General features: G+C 43.5%; 1 protein-coding gene and 1 pseudogene across 4 annotated transcripts; both read left to right on the top strand.

Moving 5' to 3' along the window:
• The first annotated feature begins 697 nt into the window (after positions 1-697).
• Positions 698-5,449, top strand: LOC309355179 (ribonuclease-like). 2 transcript variants are annotated; one of them, XM_081885752.1, is made up of 3 exons: positions 838-885; positions 989-1,049; positions 4,432-5,449. In XM_081885752.1, exon 3 carries the CDS (start codon positions 4,444-4,446, stop codon positions 4,888-4,890), a length of 447 nt encoding a protein of 148 aa, XP_081741878.1. In that variant the 5' UTR covers positions 838-885; positions 989-1,049; positions 4,432-4,443; the 3' UTR covers positions 4,891-5,449. The 2 variants fall into 2 exon arrangements, with proteins under 2 accessions (XP_081741877.1, XP_081741878.1); XM_081885751.1 differs by lacking the exon at positions 989-1,049 and having other exon boundaries at positions 698-885.
• Positions 5,450-8,123: 2,674 nt separating this feature from the next.
• LOC309354019 (ribonuclease pancreatic pseudogene) lies at positions 8,124-11,330 on the top strand (annotated as a pseudogene). 2 transcript variants are annotated; one of them, XR_014173370.1, is made up of 2 exons: positions 8,124-8,467; positions 10,637-11,330. The product of XR_014173370.1 is annotated as a ribonuclease pancreatic pseudogene (transcript). The 2 variants fall into 2 exon arrangements; XR_014173371.1 differs by having other exon boundaries at positions 10,634-11,330.
• Positions 11,331-16,269: the final 4,939 nt, after the last annotated feature.

Genomic DNA, 16,269 nt, shown 5'->3' with positions numbered 1-16,269 from the left:
GGTTAGGGAAGCCCAGCCAGATGGGTGGGGTATAAATTATTATTATTATTATTATTATTATTATTATTATTATTATTATTATTGGCTATGCTGATGGGAGTCCAGTGACTTATGGACTCCACAAGCTTCTCTTCCCTCACACGAATGGAAGCCTATGGGTGTGTGTCGTGTGGGCAACACTATAAACTTTGTTTATAGCACTATAAACAGCGGGTGGCACTGTGCTCTAAACCACTGAGCCTCTTGGGCTTGCCAATCGCAAGGTCTGCAGTTCAAATCCCTGCAACGGGGTGAGTTCCCGTTTTTTGCCCCAGCTCCTGCCAGCCTAGCAGTTCAAAAGCACATCAAAGTGCAAGTAGATAAATAGGTACCACTCTGGTGTGAAGGTAAATGGTGTTTCCGTGCACTCTGGCTCTCGTCAAAAATTTATTGATTAAAATAAATCTACATTGAAATGCTGACAAATTTTCATGAGATGAAAAAGGCTAAGAAATGTGGGGAACGACATTAAAGAAGGAAAGAATGAGAACTGAAAGAACAAAAATTGACAGATCCTTCCTTCCTTAGTTGAAACAGAGTAAAAACGGGTTTGTTATGTAAGTGTGTGTGTGTGTGTGTGTGTGTGTGTGTGTGTGTGAGAGAGAGAGAGAGAGAGAGAGAGAGAGAGAGAGAGAGAGAGAGAGAGTGCCAAAAAAGCAATATGATAGCCAGAAGGGAGAGGCATAGTTTATATAAAACCCAGTCAGGCACAATCCATGGATTTCTTCCTAGGAAAAAGTTATGAAACTTTTGGCAAACTTTTCATTGGCTCAAAAGTACAACAGAGTGGTAAATCAGCAGCTTGATCTGTGTGGAGCTGAATCCAATACGGTCCCCCTGGAAAAAGTGAGTCCTTTTTGCATTCCTTTCTCTCCTTCCCTCTGCTGTTTTGTCTTTTCCCCATTATCTGAAGGAACCTGATTTGCATCTTCCTTCCATTGTCCTGTGGACCAGTTCTTGGATTCCTGTCTCCTGCCACACCCAGTTGCTGCTGTTTTCTTTCCTAACTGGTGAAAGAGAAAATGGAGGGTGAGACTGCCATAAGGATTCCAGGAACAGCACTAACTTTTAACCCCTCTGCCTATTTTCATCAGAGCACCAGGAATACCATGTGATTTGATTTAAACACACCGTGTAGCAAGTAGACCAAAGCTGATCCCACTGTTTTCTAGTTTTCCTGCAATGGACTTCAAATTCACATTCCTAACCTACAGAAACGGGTGTGGGTCAGGCATGGGGCAACCAGGATGACGGTAGGGCTGCCAATTTTTCAACCAGCTGCTGCAGCTGTGCCTGTAAGAAAGATTTGCACGCGAACTGTTTAACCCCATGCCTAAAAACACTTCATATGCAGATTTTGGCTTTTGTTCAAATGTTGAAAGAGCAGATCAATCCATTTCCACTCACCAGCCTGTCATCCTGCCCGGTCCAATTAGCGATCCTTATGTGGTGATATGCAAAACATAATTTTGGTTGCCTCCAGAATGTCAGCACAATTAAATTCATACAAGGCACACTGCAACCATGGTGCTGCAAATCTACTTCAAACACAATAATGGACTTTATGGGAAGTTGTGAATTAGGGTGGATTCAGGAGGAATGGTCTTTGCCATATAACCCCCTCCAAATAAATCAGAACAAATGCTCAATAAAGTTCAGGCATAGTGTTCCCATTACCACCTTAGAGAACAGTGAAGTTATTTTTTTCCACTACTACATTTCACAGTTCTGCCACCTCCTCCTTGATGTTCACATAGGCTGTTCATTTCTGTTTCTGTACTAACCAGGGGGTATTGATGGGGGTAGGGAGCGGGTGGCGCTATGCTCTAAACCACGGGGCCTCTTGGGCTTGCTGATTGGAAGGTCGGCATTTCAAATCCATGCGATGTGAGCTCCCTTTGCTCTGTCCCAGCTCCTGCCAACCTAGCAGTTCGAAAGCATGCCAGTGCAAGTAGATAAATAGGTACCACTGCGGCGGGAAGGTAAACGGCGTTTCCATGCGCTCTGGTTACTGTCATGGTGTCCCGTTGTGCCAGAAGGGGTTTAGTCCTGCTGGCCACATGACCCGGAAGGTTGTCTGTGGGCAAACGCCGGCTCTGTCGGCCTAAAGCGAGATGAGCAACCCCATAGTCACTTTAACCGTCCAGGGCTCCTTTACCTTTACCTTTTTTATTATTGATGGGGGTGAGGGATGTGATTCCCTTGGCAAACATGTTCAGATTTTTGCTAGAGAAAAATTAGGAGTGACTTAAGGACTCCTTTTGGCATGAAGCTGGGTTGAGAAACAACACCTCAATTTATAACAAAGTGCAGGATACACAATGCATTTTGGGTAACGTCCTGTGAAAACACAATAAAAACATGATACTGGTAATACAGTGAATGCAGTGATTGGGAACGTGGCCACAGTCTTGGTCTAAGCATTGTGCCAGCAAATCAGGATGGATTCTCAATAAACAGCTCATCTGGAAGAGCCCATGGTGTGAGACCCCTATTCATATCTGAAACTCAGGGCTGCCATTGGAGCACCAGACTCCTTCCTGCGTCACATGCCCATCCTCCTCTGAATCACCTATAGCCTTTCTGCAGGGGGAAGGGGAATGACGTGTTCAGCTATCAAAGCAGTACCCCTCTCTTCTCCATGTCTATGTCCGATTTATATGAATGCTTATTAGAATTTGCACATCACATCTGTTCTGGGCACAGAGGGAGAGGTTGTGTTCACTGTGCAAATGCCAGGTTAGCAATTCTGTCACCGCACTGCCCTCTCGTGGCAAAAATAAGGACACACAAATTGTTCTACTAAAAACTGTGTATACTGTCAAAACAAAAAAAATTCCTTCCAGTAGCACCTTAAAGACCAACTAAGTTAGTTCTTGGTATGAGCTTTCGTGTGCATGCACACTTCTTCAGATAAGTGTATACTGTATCCGCTGCGCTTGTGGGCTGTTATATGTAGGGAGTACCACTCGTGCAATTAGGACCAGAATCTCTGAGCATAGGTCCAAATACATAACATATGTTTAGACGCCCCATTAGTCCAGCATTTCCAGCAAGCAGCCCATACAGAGAATAATCTGAGGTTTTTTTAATCTTGTGGACCTTTAAAAAACAACCTTTTAGAACTGTAGATGTACGAAGAGCCTTGTTACAGAAAGAGTATAAATTAATATTTCAATTAGGAACCTTATATGCAAAGGGTTTGAATACTGAATTCGATCTAGAATGCTATGTATGAGTGTACTGTTGTTTGGTTGTAACAGAAAAGTGATGCTGCAGCTTTAACCATGTAATCATGTGATGATTGATTCTATACTCCTGTATTGTATTTAACTGCTTGTTATGAGTCTGAACACTAGCTGTGCCTGTGAATACTTTCTTTATCATGAGCAAACTGTTTTGTATGATTGGGTAAGGTATAGTATAAGACTGATCTTTTCTAAAAAAAAAATTTAAATAATATTTTATTAAAATGTTCAGAATAAGACAATAAATAGAAAAAACACAAGAAAAAATACAAAAGCACAAAAATACAAAAGTACAAAAAAACAGACAATTGACATAGAAAAAAGAAAAAAGGGGGGGAAAAGAAAAAGGAATAACAAAAAAATCCTCGTTTTTAACCTCTCTTCTTTAGTTAACTTATTTTCCTGACTTCCTCACGCCTCCCTTTTTTGTATTCCACTTAAAAATTGGTTCAGCAAATTCATCCTTAATCTTTTCTAATTTTTATGGTTTACCACACATTGTAATTGGAGTGCTATTTTGCATCATGCAGCTTTTCGGACTGATGAAGCGTGTAGCGAAACCTGTAATAAATCCGGAGAAGAGGTCACCTTTTGCCCACTTGCGTTATTCTCACCAGGGTGGTGGCTTTGATTTGCCTTCCCGTGATTGATCCTTGAACCCGGCTTTGTGTTTCCAACTCAAGACCCATTGAAGAACATCTCATCCAGCTCAATCTTTGAAAAACAGCTTTGAAAAACTTTTTCATATTCTCCAGAGCGCTACCCTTGCCGTTGTGGTAGTATGGGGTTGCCGTTCTGTGATTGGACTTACACTACTTGTTGAATGGTTCATTTATCCAGTCCGTATAACGTTTAGTGTACATGTAATTTGTTAAGATAGAGTTGTACACTTATCCACTCCATGTTTACATTATCTCCAGGCTTTGTCTTGCACATGGCACCTTAGTATGCTTGTTTTTTGAATGGTTATAAGTCTATCTCTATTCTAGCTATTATTCTAGTAAATTTGGTTTTATGCTTATAAGCCAGTTTGTGGTGTTGTTGTTGTTTTGTTGTTTCTTTATCTGCTGCCATAACTTAATTTATGCATTATAATATGTATTATGTATTATAGTATGCATTATAATTTATATTACAATCCTAGGTGCTAGGAAGAATGAGGCTGTCCGAAGGCGTCTGTTGCCTATTCCTTGCAGCCCTGCTGGTTGATCTACTCCCTGAGTCATCCTGTGGCAACAACCCCCGCTATGAGAAGTTCCTGAACCAGCACCGAGATGAGCCCAGGAGCCGCTTCCACGGCCGATACTGCAACACCCTCATGGGCAGCCGTGGCCTGACCAAACCCGAGTGCAAGGAGGTGAACACTTTCATCCACGGCTCCAAGCGGCAGATCCGGGCCGTGTGTGCCGAAGGAGGGCTTCCCTCGGGGGAGCTGCGGAAGAGCCGGCAGCACTTCAGAGTCACCACTTGCACACTCCGGGGGGGCTCCACTCGCCCACCGTGTGAATACAAGGAGAACATTTCGCCCAGGTACATCGTCATTGGCTGCGAAGGCGGCTGGCCGGTGCACTATGACGAAAGCCAGATTGTGACCTCTCTTTGAAGCACCATTGGTAGACCTGAAGGAATCTCTCTTCCCTGTGTATTCATCAAATTCTGTATCCCAGTCAAAACAAAGCCCAAGTACATGAAATAGCTGTGTTCACATTAATCCATTGAAACCTTCCCTTGCCTCGACTTTTCCTTCCCCCTTTATTTCTCACCTCCCCCATTCTCAAATAGATTGGTAGCTCACTGGGGCAAGGAGTCGCCTTTAATGTTTGTTGCTCTGCAAAGTGCTGTGTATACGGATGACACTGTTTCAACGCTAATATTGTCATTCTTAATCATGGCCACCACCATGGGATCAAGATTGAATCATATGCAGATTAGGCCCACTGAAATCAATAGGGCTTCACTGAGTCATCACTGGTATTCCAAACAGTAAGGAGACTACCCTAAATATGAATGAGACTGAATCTGATCCAACATGTTTACACAGTGGTACCTCGGTTTTTGAACGTCTCCGTTGATGAACATTTCGATTTTCGAAATGCTTCAGTTTTCGGATATGCCTTGGAAGTCGAACATGCAACACAGCTTCCACTGAATGCAAGATCCTGTGGCCTTCGAACGTTTCAGAACTCAAACCGTCTTCCGGAACAGATGACGTTCGAAAACCGAGGTACCTCTGTAATATCATTTTACAGAAATAAGTGACAATGTGCTGGAATATATTGTATTCAGCACATGTGATTGGGAAGTATCCTGGCAGCGCTACGAGTTACCATGACATTATTGAATCGTATCGCTTTAAAGAATTTCTTGCTGCTGTTTGCTTTATTTCTGTGCTTTTGTGTTTGGTGTTATAATGATTGTGATGTTTTATTTTCAACGCTGTTGTGATTATTGGGAGCCACTGCTCACAATATATATATATGCTACACATATATTGGCTGCACATGTAAAAAGAAAAGTAAGGACTATATAAATACACATTAAAAACCTTACAAACCTTTTTTATTCATTATCTTTAAATTAGAAGTGAATAAAACATTGCATATGAACAAATTAAAGGCTCTCACGTTTCTTTCTTAATCATTCATTTTGTGGCATCTATTTTCACCCAGATCTAGTTTTTCTTAGTTGATGACATTCAGGACAGGCCTCAGTCAGGTTTCCAGTCACAGAAATCTGCTATCATCAAATCCACTTTTTCTGTGCTGGAGAACTCTCGACCTTCTTCCCATCTTTCAATGTTCTTAAACACTCCTGCTCCCTCTCGGATTTAGGCATACTAGTTTAGGAAACCTTAATTTAAACATTTTTCTATAACCAGGCTTTAGGCGGATTAACATTCTATGTCCTTTTAAATGTGTTTGTGGTAAGGGGGGGGTTATTGTTTTGTTTTGTTTTGTTTGTTTTATTATGTATTTTGTGTTCTCGTTTTGTATCTTTATGTTGTAAACCGCCCTGCGATCTTCAGATGAAGGGCGGTATACAAATAATAGTAATAATAATAATAATAATAATAATAATAATAATAATAATAATAATAATACACAAATCCTTTTTAGCCTTTCTTTCCCATCCATTCATCTTAGTACTGATGGGACACAACTGGCCTTCCAGATATTGCAGGACTACAGCTCCCACAATCTTTGGCCATTGGTCATTCTGGCTGGGGCTGATGGGAGTTGGAGTCCAACAACATCCAAAGAGCAGCAAGTTAGGAGAAGGCTGACTTCGTGGGAAAGTGATGCAAACTTGGCAGATGGCTTGATTGCAGTCTCCTTGCTCCCAGGAAGCAGTTTTCCCTGAGGCTGACAAGCCAAGAAGAAGAAGAAGAAGAGTTTGGATTTGATATCATGCCTTTCACTCCTTGTAAGGAGTCTCAAAGCGGCTAACATTCTCCTTTCCCTTCCTCCCCCACAACAAACACTCTGTGAGGTGAGTGGGGCTGAGAGACTTCAGAGAAGTGTGACTGGCCCAAGGTCACCCAGCAGTTGCATGTGGAGGAGCGGAGACTCGAACCCGGTTCCCCAGATTACGAGACTACCGCTCTTAACCACTACAAACTGTGTTGGAATTCCCTATTCCTATTTGGAAGTTGCATCCAAGCATTCCAAGGAGGTTCAAAACAATTAGTCAGAGCCCTTGGGCACTGTTGCTGTTGAAAGAATATTGATTCCTGGCCCCCTACTATATGGGAGAACATGGGACAAGCTAGCAGCACATCACTCAATGACAAATATTTGAACAAATGTGCTGCAAATTCCTCAAATTCACATCAAATGGTTCAGAATTCCTGAATGACAGGGAGAAAGCGAGAAACCAAGAGGGATTTTGAAAAAATCCAGGGCTTAATAAGAGACAGGGCCCATCCCATAAAAAGCAACAACACAGGAAGTTGCATTAGGCTGAGTCAGAACTCTGGTCTATCTAGTTTAGTATTGTCTGCACCAAGTGGAAGTCATTCTCGAGGGTTTTTGACAAAGGTTTCTCCCATCCATACCTGGAGATGCCAGCGAATCTAAGTAAATCAGTCTCTTAAGCTTAAGCCAAGAAATAGTATTCTCTATGGAATTGAATATCAATATACGTATCAAGGCTTTGAGATTAGACCACTGAAGAAGCCCGGAAAACTGCCTTGGGAGTGTGTTACCTGCAAGCCCCAGTAAAAGGGCTCCATTGGGGGCGAACAGCGGCCTCCTGATTACTTAGATTGCCAGGGCGAAACAGGTGCAAAACGCCAAGACCCTGTCTACAACTTCACTAACATCCATCTACAACTTCACTAGCATCTCTCACTATTGTGAACAACATTGAACTTACCTTTTGTTGGTATCTTCATGAACTTACCCTAAAATATAAAGAAAACAAAAGACTGAGCTAAGTACTTGAAAAATCCATTGAAATCAGTTCATCTTAGGTTGGATAGTTCGTAAGTCTCTGTGGCTTTGTATAAGTTTTTGTATTTTTCTCAGAAGATTGATGAAGAATGCATAATCATTTTGGTAATTACAGTGGTACCTCGGCTTACATACGCCTCAGGTTACAGACTCTGCTAACCCAGAAATAGTACCTTGGGTTAAGAACTTTGCTTCAGGATGAGAACAGAAATCGTGCGGTGGCGGCACGGCGGCAGTGGGAGGCCCCATTAGCTAAAGTGGTGCTTCAGGTTGAGAACAGTTTCAGGTTAAGAACGGACCTCCGGAACAAATTAAGTACGTAATTAGAGGTACCACTGTATTGTGGGTATATTAGTCACCAATGCATTGCATGAGTCGTACTACGAAAGGGAACACAGCTCTTTCTATCTGAGGCAACAATTAAGATGAGGCCACCATCTCATCATGTTGTTTTGGAAAACACAGCTCTAAGACAATGGGATTTCACGTTTCAACATGCCCTACCACTTTGAATATGAGCCTGTCGCTAGTCAGTAATTACTGGGAAGCATTGGGATAGGAATTGATTTCGACACAAATCACTTCCTGGTCTTTTTCCCTCTCCCCTCTTTGCCCTGCCTAGCTGCTTACTGTATAGAAAGCTCCTTGTTGACCAGAGTCAGAGGCAAGTAGCTCCTTCCAACCGGAGTGTGATCCATTTCTTTGACGTGGAGCTGAACCCAGTGGCAGGTAAGTGAATCTCTGCCCAGTGCTACATCCAGGGCATTTTCCAGTCATAACTCAGTTCCGGCACCTCTCAGGTGGGCACCAGAGGTGTAGCATGGACAGGGTGAGACTGGCAGGGTGGCAGGAAGATGCAACAGGCATGCACCCTTCCAATCAGTCCAATTGGGCTGATTGGAAGGATGTTTGTCTGCCGTGCTGCATCCTCCTCGACTGCAGCTGGGCACCATTGCCATTGTAAGAGAACGAGGGAGGGACATCCATCAACATGTGCATGCAGCTGATGGGCATAGCATGAAATCTGAAGGATTACTTGAAGGTAACAGCAATCAGTGCACCACATTGGCTCTGTAATTAGCACATAATAATAATAATTTATTATTTATACCCCACCCTGGGCTGGGTTTCCTCAGCCACTTTGAGTGCCTCCCAACAGAATATTATTATTATTAATAATAAAAGCGATAAAACATCAAACATTAAAAACTTCACTAAACAGGGCTGCTTTCAGATGTCTTCTAAAAGTCAGATGGTTGTTTATTTCCTTAACAGCTGATGGAAGGGTATTCCACAGGGCAGGCACCACCACCGAGAAGGCCCTCTGCCTGGTTCCCTGTACTGCCTGGTTCCCTTTACTGGGCCAAGGCCATTTACAGCTTTAAAGGTCAGCACCAACATTTTGAATTGAGTTCAGAATCAAGTAAATTGGTTTATAAAAATTAGGCATTTGGGGGTATGTGTGATCATGGTAGCAGAGGCAGGGGGCTCTTTATCTCTCCCTCCTCCAGTCCGGTTCTGATCCAAATCTCTCTCGCACAGATAACAGGTCAGTGTTAGAAAAAAGCAAATGTTCTGACCTCCTTTGTCTGGTCCTCGGACCCTAGTCAGCACAAAGAGTCCTTGAAAAAGAGTACTTTGCAGAATTCTGCTTTTATTCTTTAAAGTCTTTTGTGTGTCGAGGTCCCCAGGGCCACCCCAATAACTCACACATCACACGGAATTTTTGTTTAAGGTTTTTGGCATAATTTTGGCCACAACTTTATTAAAATACAAACAAATGAGTGGTTTCTTAGGCATTGGTTGCGACTAGCTGCCCCCACCATGGGGGACAGTCTGAAATTCCGCACGCCTGCAAAAGTCAGAAAAGGGGAATATACTTGGGGCTAGCAACGGAGCAGGGAACCTGCCCTCAGCCCACCCCAAATGCAGCCAGAAGCTCTTGCAGTGGCCCGAGTCCCCTTGACAGGGTGGACAAGTAATAGTTAGCCCCCGATTCCGTTAATGGAATCCCTTGCAGCAGCAGCATTAGAGGGGCAGGCACAGCTAATCCATGCCCCTCAACCAACCAAACCATAAACCAATGCCTAACCGCAACCTTACAAGTTGTGACGATTTGCTACACAGTAGGCAAAAACCAAATGGCACCAGCCAATCAGCCAGATGGACAAAATTCCTACCGAGCCCCTGCCCCAAAAGCAGACGACCCCATGACAGGCATAGCAAGGTCAACGCGAACAACCCTAATTCTAGGGAGCGGGGGACAGGCAATCCGATGCACGGGCGAAAAGAGGAAGCCCTAGCCTCGTGCAAGTAGTTTTAGTATTTCTGGCTGTCAATCAACAAATGGCAACATTAACGTCTTCCCAACAACAAGGGAAGCCCAATCATATCAGTGGCCAACGGTCAATTAGCTGGCCCCACAACTTTGGAGTGTCCTGGCGGCCCCCACCACAACACGTGCTCTCCATGAAGGAGAATACGCTTTATCTGAAAAACAACCAACCAACTGTACACACATCAACACTACCAGCTTTCTCTAACCAACCAACCCACACCCAACACTAACACTGACCACTCTATATATACAGGTACCATTATGTCAAAGGTTGCATGAGTCATTGTAGGTCGCTTACTTAGTTCTTTTCACATTAAAGAAACAGCAGTTTCTTTTAGCCGTGACATAACACACCTGATATTTGAGTCAAAGGGGGCAGGACCTCCCATTCGTGCCAACCATATTTAATTTTGTTTCCATAGAAGCTTCCCACAAACACTCCAAATTTTACCACTACTTTATCTGTAAGGTGCATAAAGGTTCTTGTCACCCCCCCCTTAAGAAATAGGCATCTCTTTAACGTTTCCTTTTTTCCTTCCCCTTCCTTTTCCTCCCAGTAGATTCTTAGACGCAGCCATGCTGGTCTCTCGCTGCCTGCTGGTTCGTCTGGCCATCCTTCTCAGCGTCCTCCTGGTGCAGTCCTGCGAAGGGCAGTCTTGGGCAGCTTTTCAAAAGAAGCACATCAATTACCCCAAAACCTCAGCCCCCAACCTCAATGCCTACTGCAACCTCATGATGGTGCAGAGGAAGCTGAATCCAGTGGTGTGCAAATTCACCAATACCTTCATCAACAACCCCACGGATTCTGTCCAAGATGTCTGTGGCAATGGCGGGAAGCAGTTCAAGGAAAAATTATATGACAGCAACAATCCGTTCTCCATGACCATCTGCAGGTTCATCAATGGTAAACCTCCTAATGACTGCAAATACAAAGGCACAGTTACCTCCAGACGCATTCGTGTCACCTGCGAAAACAAGAAGCCCGTTCACCTGGCAAAGCTGCTGTGATAGGCAGAAAACCACACAAGCCACGCTCTGCACATTGAAGCCAGAATGCTCATTTGGCCATTTCTACCTGCAACACACCCACATCATTGGCTTTTCCCGGTTTAACAGTCATTTGCCCTTTCCAGGGGACCTTGAGAGCTGTGGCCCTAAGAGCAATGGCGCCAAGCTTCTAAAACTAAGTATTCGGTTGGTTTCTCTTAATGGTTATTCTCTCAATAAAGCTCATTCTATCAGAAGCAAAAAAAAGTGTGGATCTGTACCTACATTCTGTCTATGAACAGTTTACAACAGGGGTCAGCAAACTTTTTCAGCAGGGGGCTGGTCCACTGTCCCTCAGACCTTGTGGAAGGCTGGACTATATTTTGAAGGGATAAAAATCAAATAATTCCTGTGCCCCACAAATAACCCAGAGATGCATTTTAAATAAAAGCACACATTCTACTCATGTAAAAACACTAGGCAGGCCCCACAAATAACCCAGAGATTTTAAATAAAAGAACACATTCTACTTATGTAAAAACATGCTGACTCCCAGACTGTCCGCACGCCGGATTTAGAAGGCGATTGGGCCAGATCCGGCCCCCGAGCCTTAGTTTGCCTACCCATGGTTTACAAGCTATTTACGAGTAAAAGCAGGAAATCAGAAGAGCTTGTTATGTTCAGAGAGAATAAGGCCAATCTTTAACGGATTTCTTCATAGCAAAACATTTTTCACAAGAACCGGCATATACCAGTGGCGTAGCGTGGGTTGTCAGCACCCGGGGCAAGGCAAGTAATTTGCTCCCCCTAACCCATGGATTTGCGCCCCCTAACCCTAACCCCCAGATGTTGTGCCCGGTGCGGCCGGCCCCCCCTGCACCCCCCACGCTACGCCACTGGCATATACAAAATGATGGATGTAATAGATGTGGCCTGTGACTAGATTTTCTTTCTTCATTTTGTAAAATGCAGCCTGGGCAATGTGTGTGTGTGTGTGGGGGGTCCTCAGGAGACTATATTGTATTCCTGTTGGGATTAAAGCAACAAGGCTTGCAATCTCCTCCATGATCCAATTTGAGGGGTATGTTTTATACTAAAGTTGTGTCATCTGTACTAATGCCTGTTGGAATTCTCGCCCGTCTCAGCGGTATGTGCCTATCTGTTCAGGCACCGGCTGAATTCCTTAGACCTCCCTCCGGCGACTCCCGGCAGGATAAAACATACGCGAGGTCCGTTCCGGCGATTTTCCTCAGGCTGTGAGGAAAACACACCAACTGCTCCTCTCTCCCCTTTGGTGTCCCCAGGGAGGGGAAAGAAGCAGACAGAAATCTATTTACATCTTTTATTCCTGTCTTTTACTTCAGTACAGAGAAAACATGTCTGCACTCATCAGCAGTTAGAATAAACTCCACCCAAGTACTTCCAGCACAGGTCATATGACAAACCCACTGAGCTAACATCCGGTGCTCAGTATAGAATAGACTGCCCCTTTGTTCCCATGGCAACAGTCACAAACTTCCTGTTTGGCTTTCCAGCCACAAGCAGCAGTCTTGGCTGCTATAGCCTTTGCTTGCTGCCGCATTGCTGCTTTAGAATAACATACTCCCCCTAAAGTATCAATGCGTGCTGCGAGCAAAGCGTCATCCAGAGAAGAAAACAAACAGTTGTTATACTTATAACATTCCCCTGTTGTTTCAGTTCCACCCTTGGAACTACCCGCCACTGGTTTTACTAATGTACCTCTCTGGTTGTGTGACTTCCAAGGAATGAGTGCATCTGCATTACCTTGGTTAGCAACTCTCTGTTGTGCCTTTGTCTCTGACTCAGACACAGCTTCAATTTGACCTTGGTCGTTTACAACAGCAACAGCTATGTTAGCAAACTCTTGTGAATACCTCTTGGGTGGTACACCCTTCGTTGCTCTCTCAGACCTACGTAAGAGGTGCTGCTCTTCTTTGATTTCTGGTTCAGCCTTTGAACTCTCTGGAGAACCAGTACTAAGCTTAATCAGTGGTTCATCCTCCTCTTCTGAGGGTCTTGTCATTATGTGAGATTTCCTCTCAATGACTGTGACAACTGAGCTGTCTGAGCTATCGCTGTCATCATCAGTAGTACTGAACTCAATAAGATCAAACTCATCATCATCATCATCAGAATCATCATCACCTGTGGGAAATGTGTGAACAATCACTCTCTCCTGTTCAGGAGCACTCTCTAGAAATTTTGTGAGAATCACCTTTCCAGATTCAGACAAAATTACTCTGTAGAGACCCTTTTCATAACCCACAAAAATGCCTCTGGCATTCTTTACTCCACCTGGAGCTTCTGTTCTCACATGAGACCCAAAAACCTTGAAATGGGCAACAGAAGGTTTTCTGTGGAACAGTTTCTCAAAAGGAGAACTTCCCAACTCTTTTGAAAACTTTCTCAACCACATGTAACAGAATGACATTAGCGATTCAGCCCAGTACTCATGTGGCAGATGTGAACTAAGCAATTGCGCTTCCATTCCCTTTTGCAATTCTTTGTTCACCCTACTACAGACACATTTGTTCCAAGCTTCTTCGGAACTAGCAATTTTGTGTCTTATCCCTTTCTTCTTCAGGAACCTCTGGAAAACCTGTAAAAGAAAAATTGGCTTCTCATCTGTGCAAAGACAATCTATGTCAGCATCATGCATATTTTTAACCTTATCACAAAACTCTTTAATCCTTTCTAAGGCTTCTTTCGGTCTCTCCAAAAGATAAATCCAGACAAAACCTGTAAAAGAATCAACACATATTAGGTAATACTTTGCATTGCCTCTAGAAGGTGCTAAAGGACCAATCACATCAGCATACACCCGCTGAAATGCCTTGTCGACCCTCGAGGTCACCTTCTTGGTGTTCTTCTTGGCTACACCTGTAAAAGAGATCATGTTAGAATCACAAGAATTACATTTCATGTAATCACTTTGATCAAAAGTCAACAAATACAGTCCATCTTTCTCTTTGGCAGAAAGATACAACTCTCCATCTTTGTAGATCTCGCATTTCTCATCATCATAGGACAGTTTTAGTCCCTTCTTGGCAATCTGCGAAACGCTGAGCAGATTAAACTTCAAATCTGGAACCAAGTAAACATTGCTTATAGTCAAGTTCAGACTTTTAAGATACACAGTTCCAATCCCGGTGGCTTCCAGCTTTTGACCGTTGGCTAGTTGCACCGCGAAGCTTTGCTTCTCAAACGTAGAAAATAGTCCTCTGTGTCGACACATATGCTGCACTACCATCAAATAAATGAAATGTTCAAAAGGGATGTGAAAGAAAAGGGGTATAAAGAAAAAGATTCGAGATACCAAACAGAGATAGTGAACAGCGACTCCAAAACAATTTCCAAAATGTACAAAATCTTGCTGGAATGGCACACAATAGATGAGGAAGTGAAAGTAGTAATGATTCAGTGGGCCAAAGATTTAGGATACAATATAGACTTCGACGACTGGCAGAAAATATGGAATGAGAATTTGAAATTTACGGCATGTACCACACTAAAAGAAAATGTAATGAAGATGGTTTACAGGTGGTACATGACACCAGCAAAATTGGCAAAAATGTATAAAACCTGTAACAAATGCTGGAGGTGTAAGGAGAAGGAGGGTACGTTCATACATATGTGGTGGGACTGTAAAAAAGTAAGGGGGTTCTGGGAAGCTATATACAACGAACTAAAGAAATTACTAAAATACAGTTTTGCTAAAAAACCAGAAACCTTCCTTCTAGGCATAACAAGAACGGATATAAGTAGGAGAGATCTTAAACTGTTTCAATATGCTACTGTCGCAGCAAGGACACTGCTAGCACAAAGGTGGAAACAAGAAACGGTTCCGACTTTAGAGGAATGGAGGTCAAAACTAATAGATTACGCAGAGTTAGACAAATTAACGGGGAAAATTAGATACAAAAAGGACCAGAATTTTATTGAGGACTGGGGGAAATTTACAGAGTATTTGGAAAGTATATGTGAGGATAGTACAACGCTAGCGTGTTTTAAAGAGGCTTTGTGAAAGTAGAAGGAGTATTGTCAAAAGGCAAGCAAAGATAGAAACATAATACTTAATGGCAATATAAAATTAAGGAATGTGAAGAGAGGATTGGAAATACGAAAGATTGTCAGAAAGGTTGGGGGAGGTCCAAGTAAGGCTAAATATGTGATATATAAATGGATTTGTTTATTGCTTTTTATGGAAAACTTTAATAAAAAATTTATATATCATCAAACGTAGAAAATAGTCCTCTGTGTCGACACATATGCTGCGTGCATCCGGTGTCTAGGATAAAGAAATTCCCCGCTTCTGGTGTGGCTTTTAGCGACATCAAAGCTTTTGCAGTCTTTGCCTTTGGCTTGGTGTGACCTTTGTCTGACGCCTCAGACTTTGTGGAGCTGGCCTTGGCTCCTCTGTTCTTACGTGGCTTCTTGCAGTACCGCTGAAGATGCCCAATCTGGTCACAATTGTAGCATCGGACAACGTTTAAAGCTTCAGCGCTTTCTCCAGTAGCAACAGCAGTGGGGGTGTCAGAACTCCGTTCTTGTCTCCCCCTGTCCTTGACTTCCAGGGCGGCAAGTCTGTCCTGTTCATTCAGAACCACGGCAAAGACCCTCTCCGAAGTCAAATCCGCTGCTGGGAGAGACCCCAGCTGACTGGCAACTGTTTTGTAAGTCCGATTCAGGCTGTTGATCACCATGAAGCAAAACACTTCCTCATCCAGACGGAAATTACGTTCCACCATCTGCTGACGCAGAAATTTCATTTCCGTCAGGTGCGCTTGAACATCTCCATCAGGCGCAAGCCTCAGGTTGGTCAGCTTCTCAAAATACAGCAACGCTGAAGAACCTGCATCTCTCTGATGTGTCCGTCTCAGCGTGTCCCAAACATGTTTCGCGTGGTCTAAATCTTGTATGTGGATCAACTGCGAGTCTGACACGCACAGAATTATAGCAGTTCTGGCCTTCACATCCTGTGACTCCCAAGCACGCGTTGGTGCTGCTGGAATGGGGTTTTCAATCACCCCAAACAGTCTCTGATTCTGCAGCAGGGCCTTCATCTTGATAGACCAAGATGCATAATTGTCACTGGTCAGAAGGGGCGGAGAAGGCAAAGCTCCCTTCTTTGCATCCATCTTGAGTCCTTGCATTGACTCTCAAACACAAGCCTCTAAAATCCAAT

Source organism: Podarcis melisellensis (genome assembly GCF_964234715.1).
Source record: "Podarcis melisellensis genome assembly, chromosome: 13".
Taxonomy (NCBI): Eukaryota; Metazoa; Chordata; class Lepidosauria; order Squamata; family Lacertidae; genus Podarcis; species Podarcis melisellensis.
This window is presented reverse-complemented; position numbering and strand designations above follow the sequence as displayed.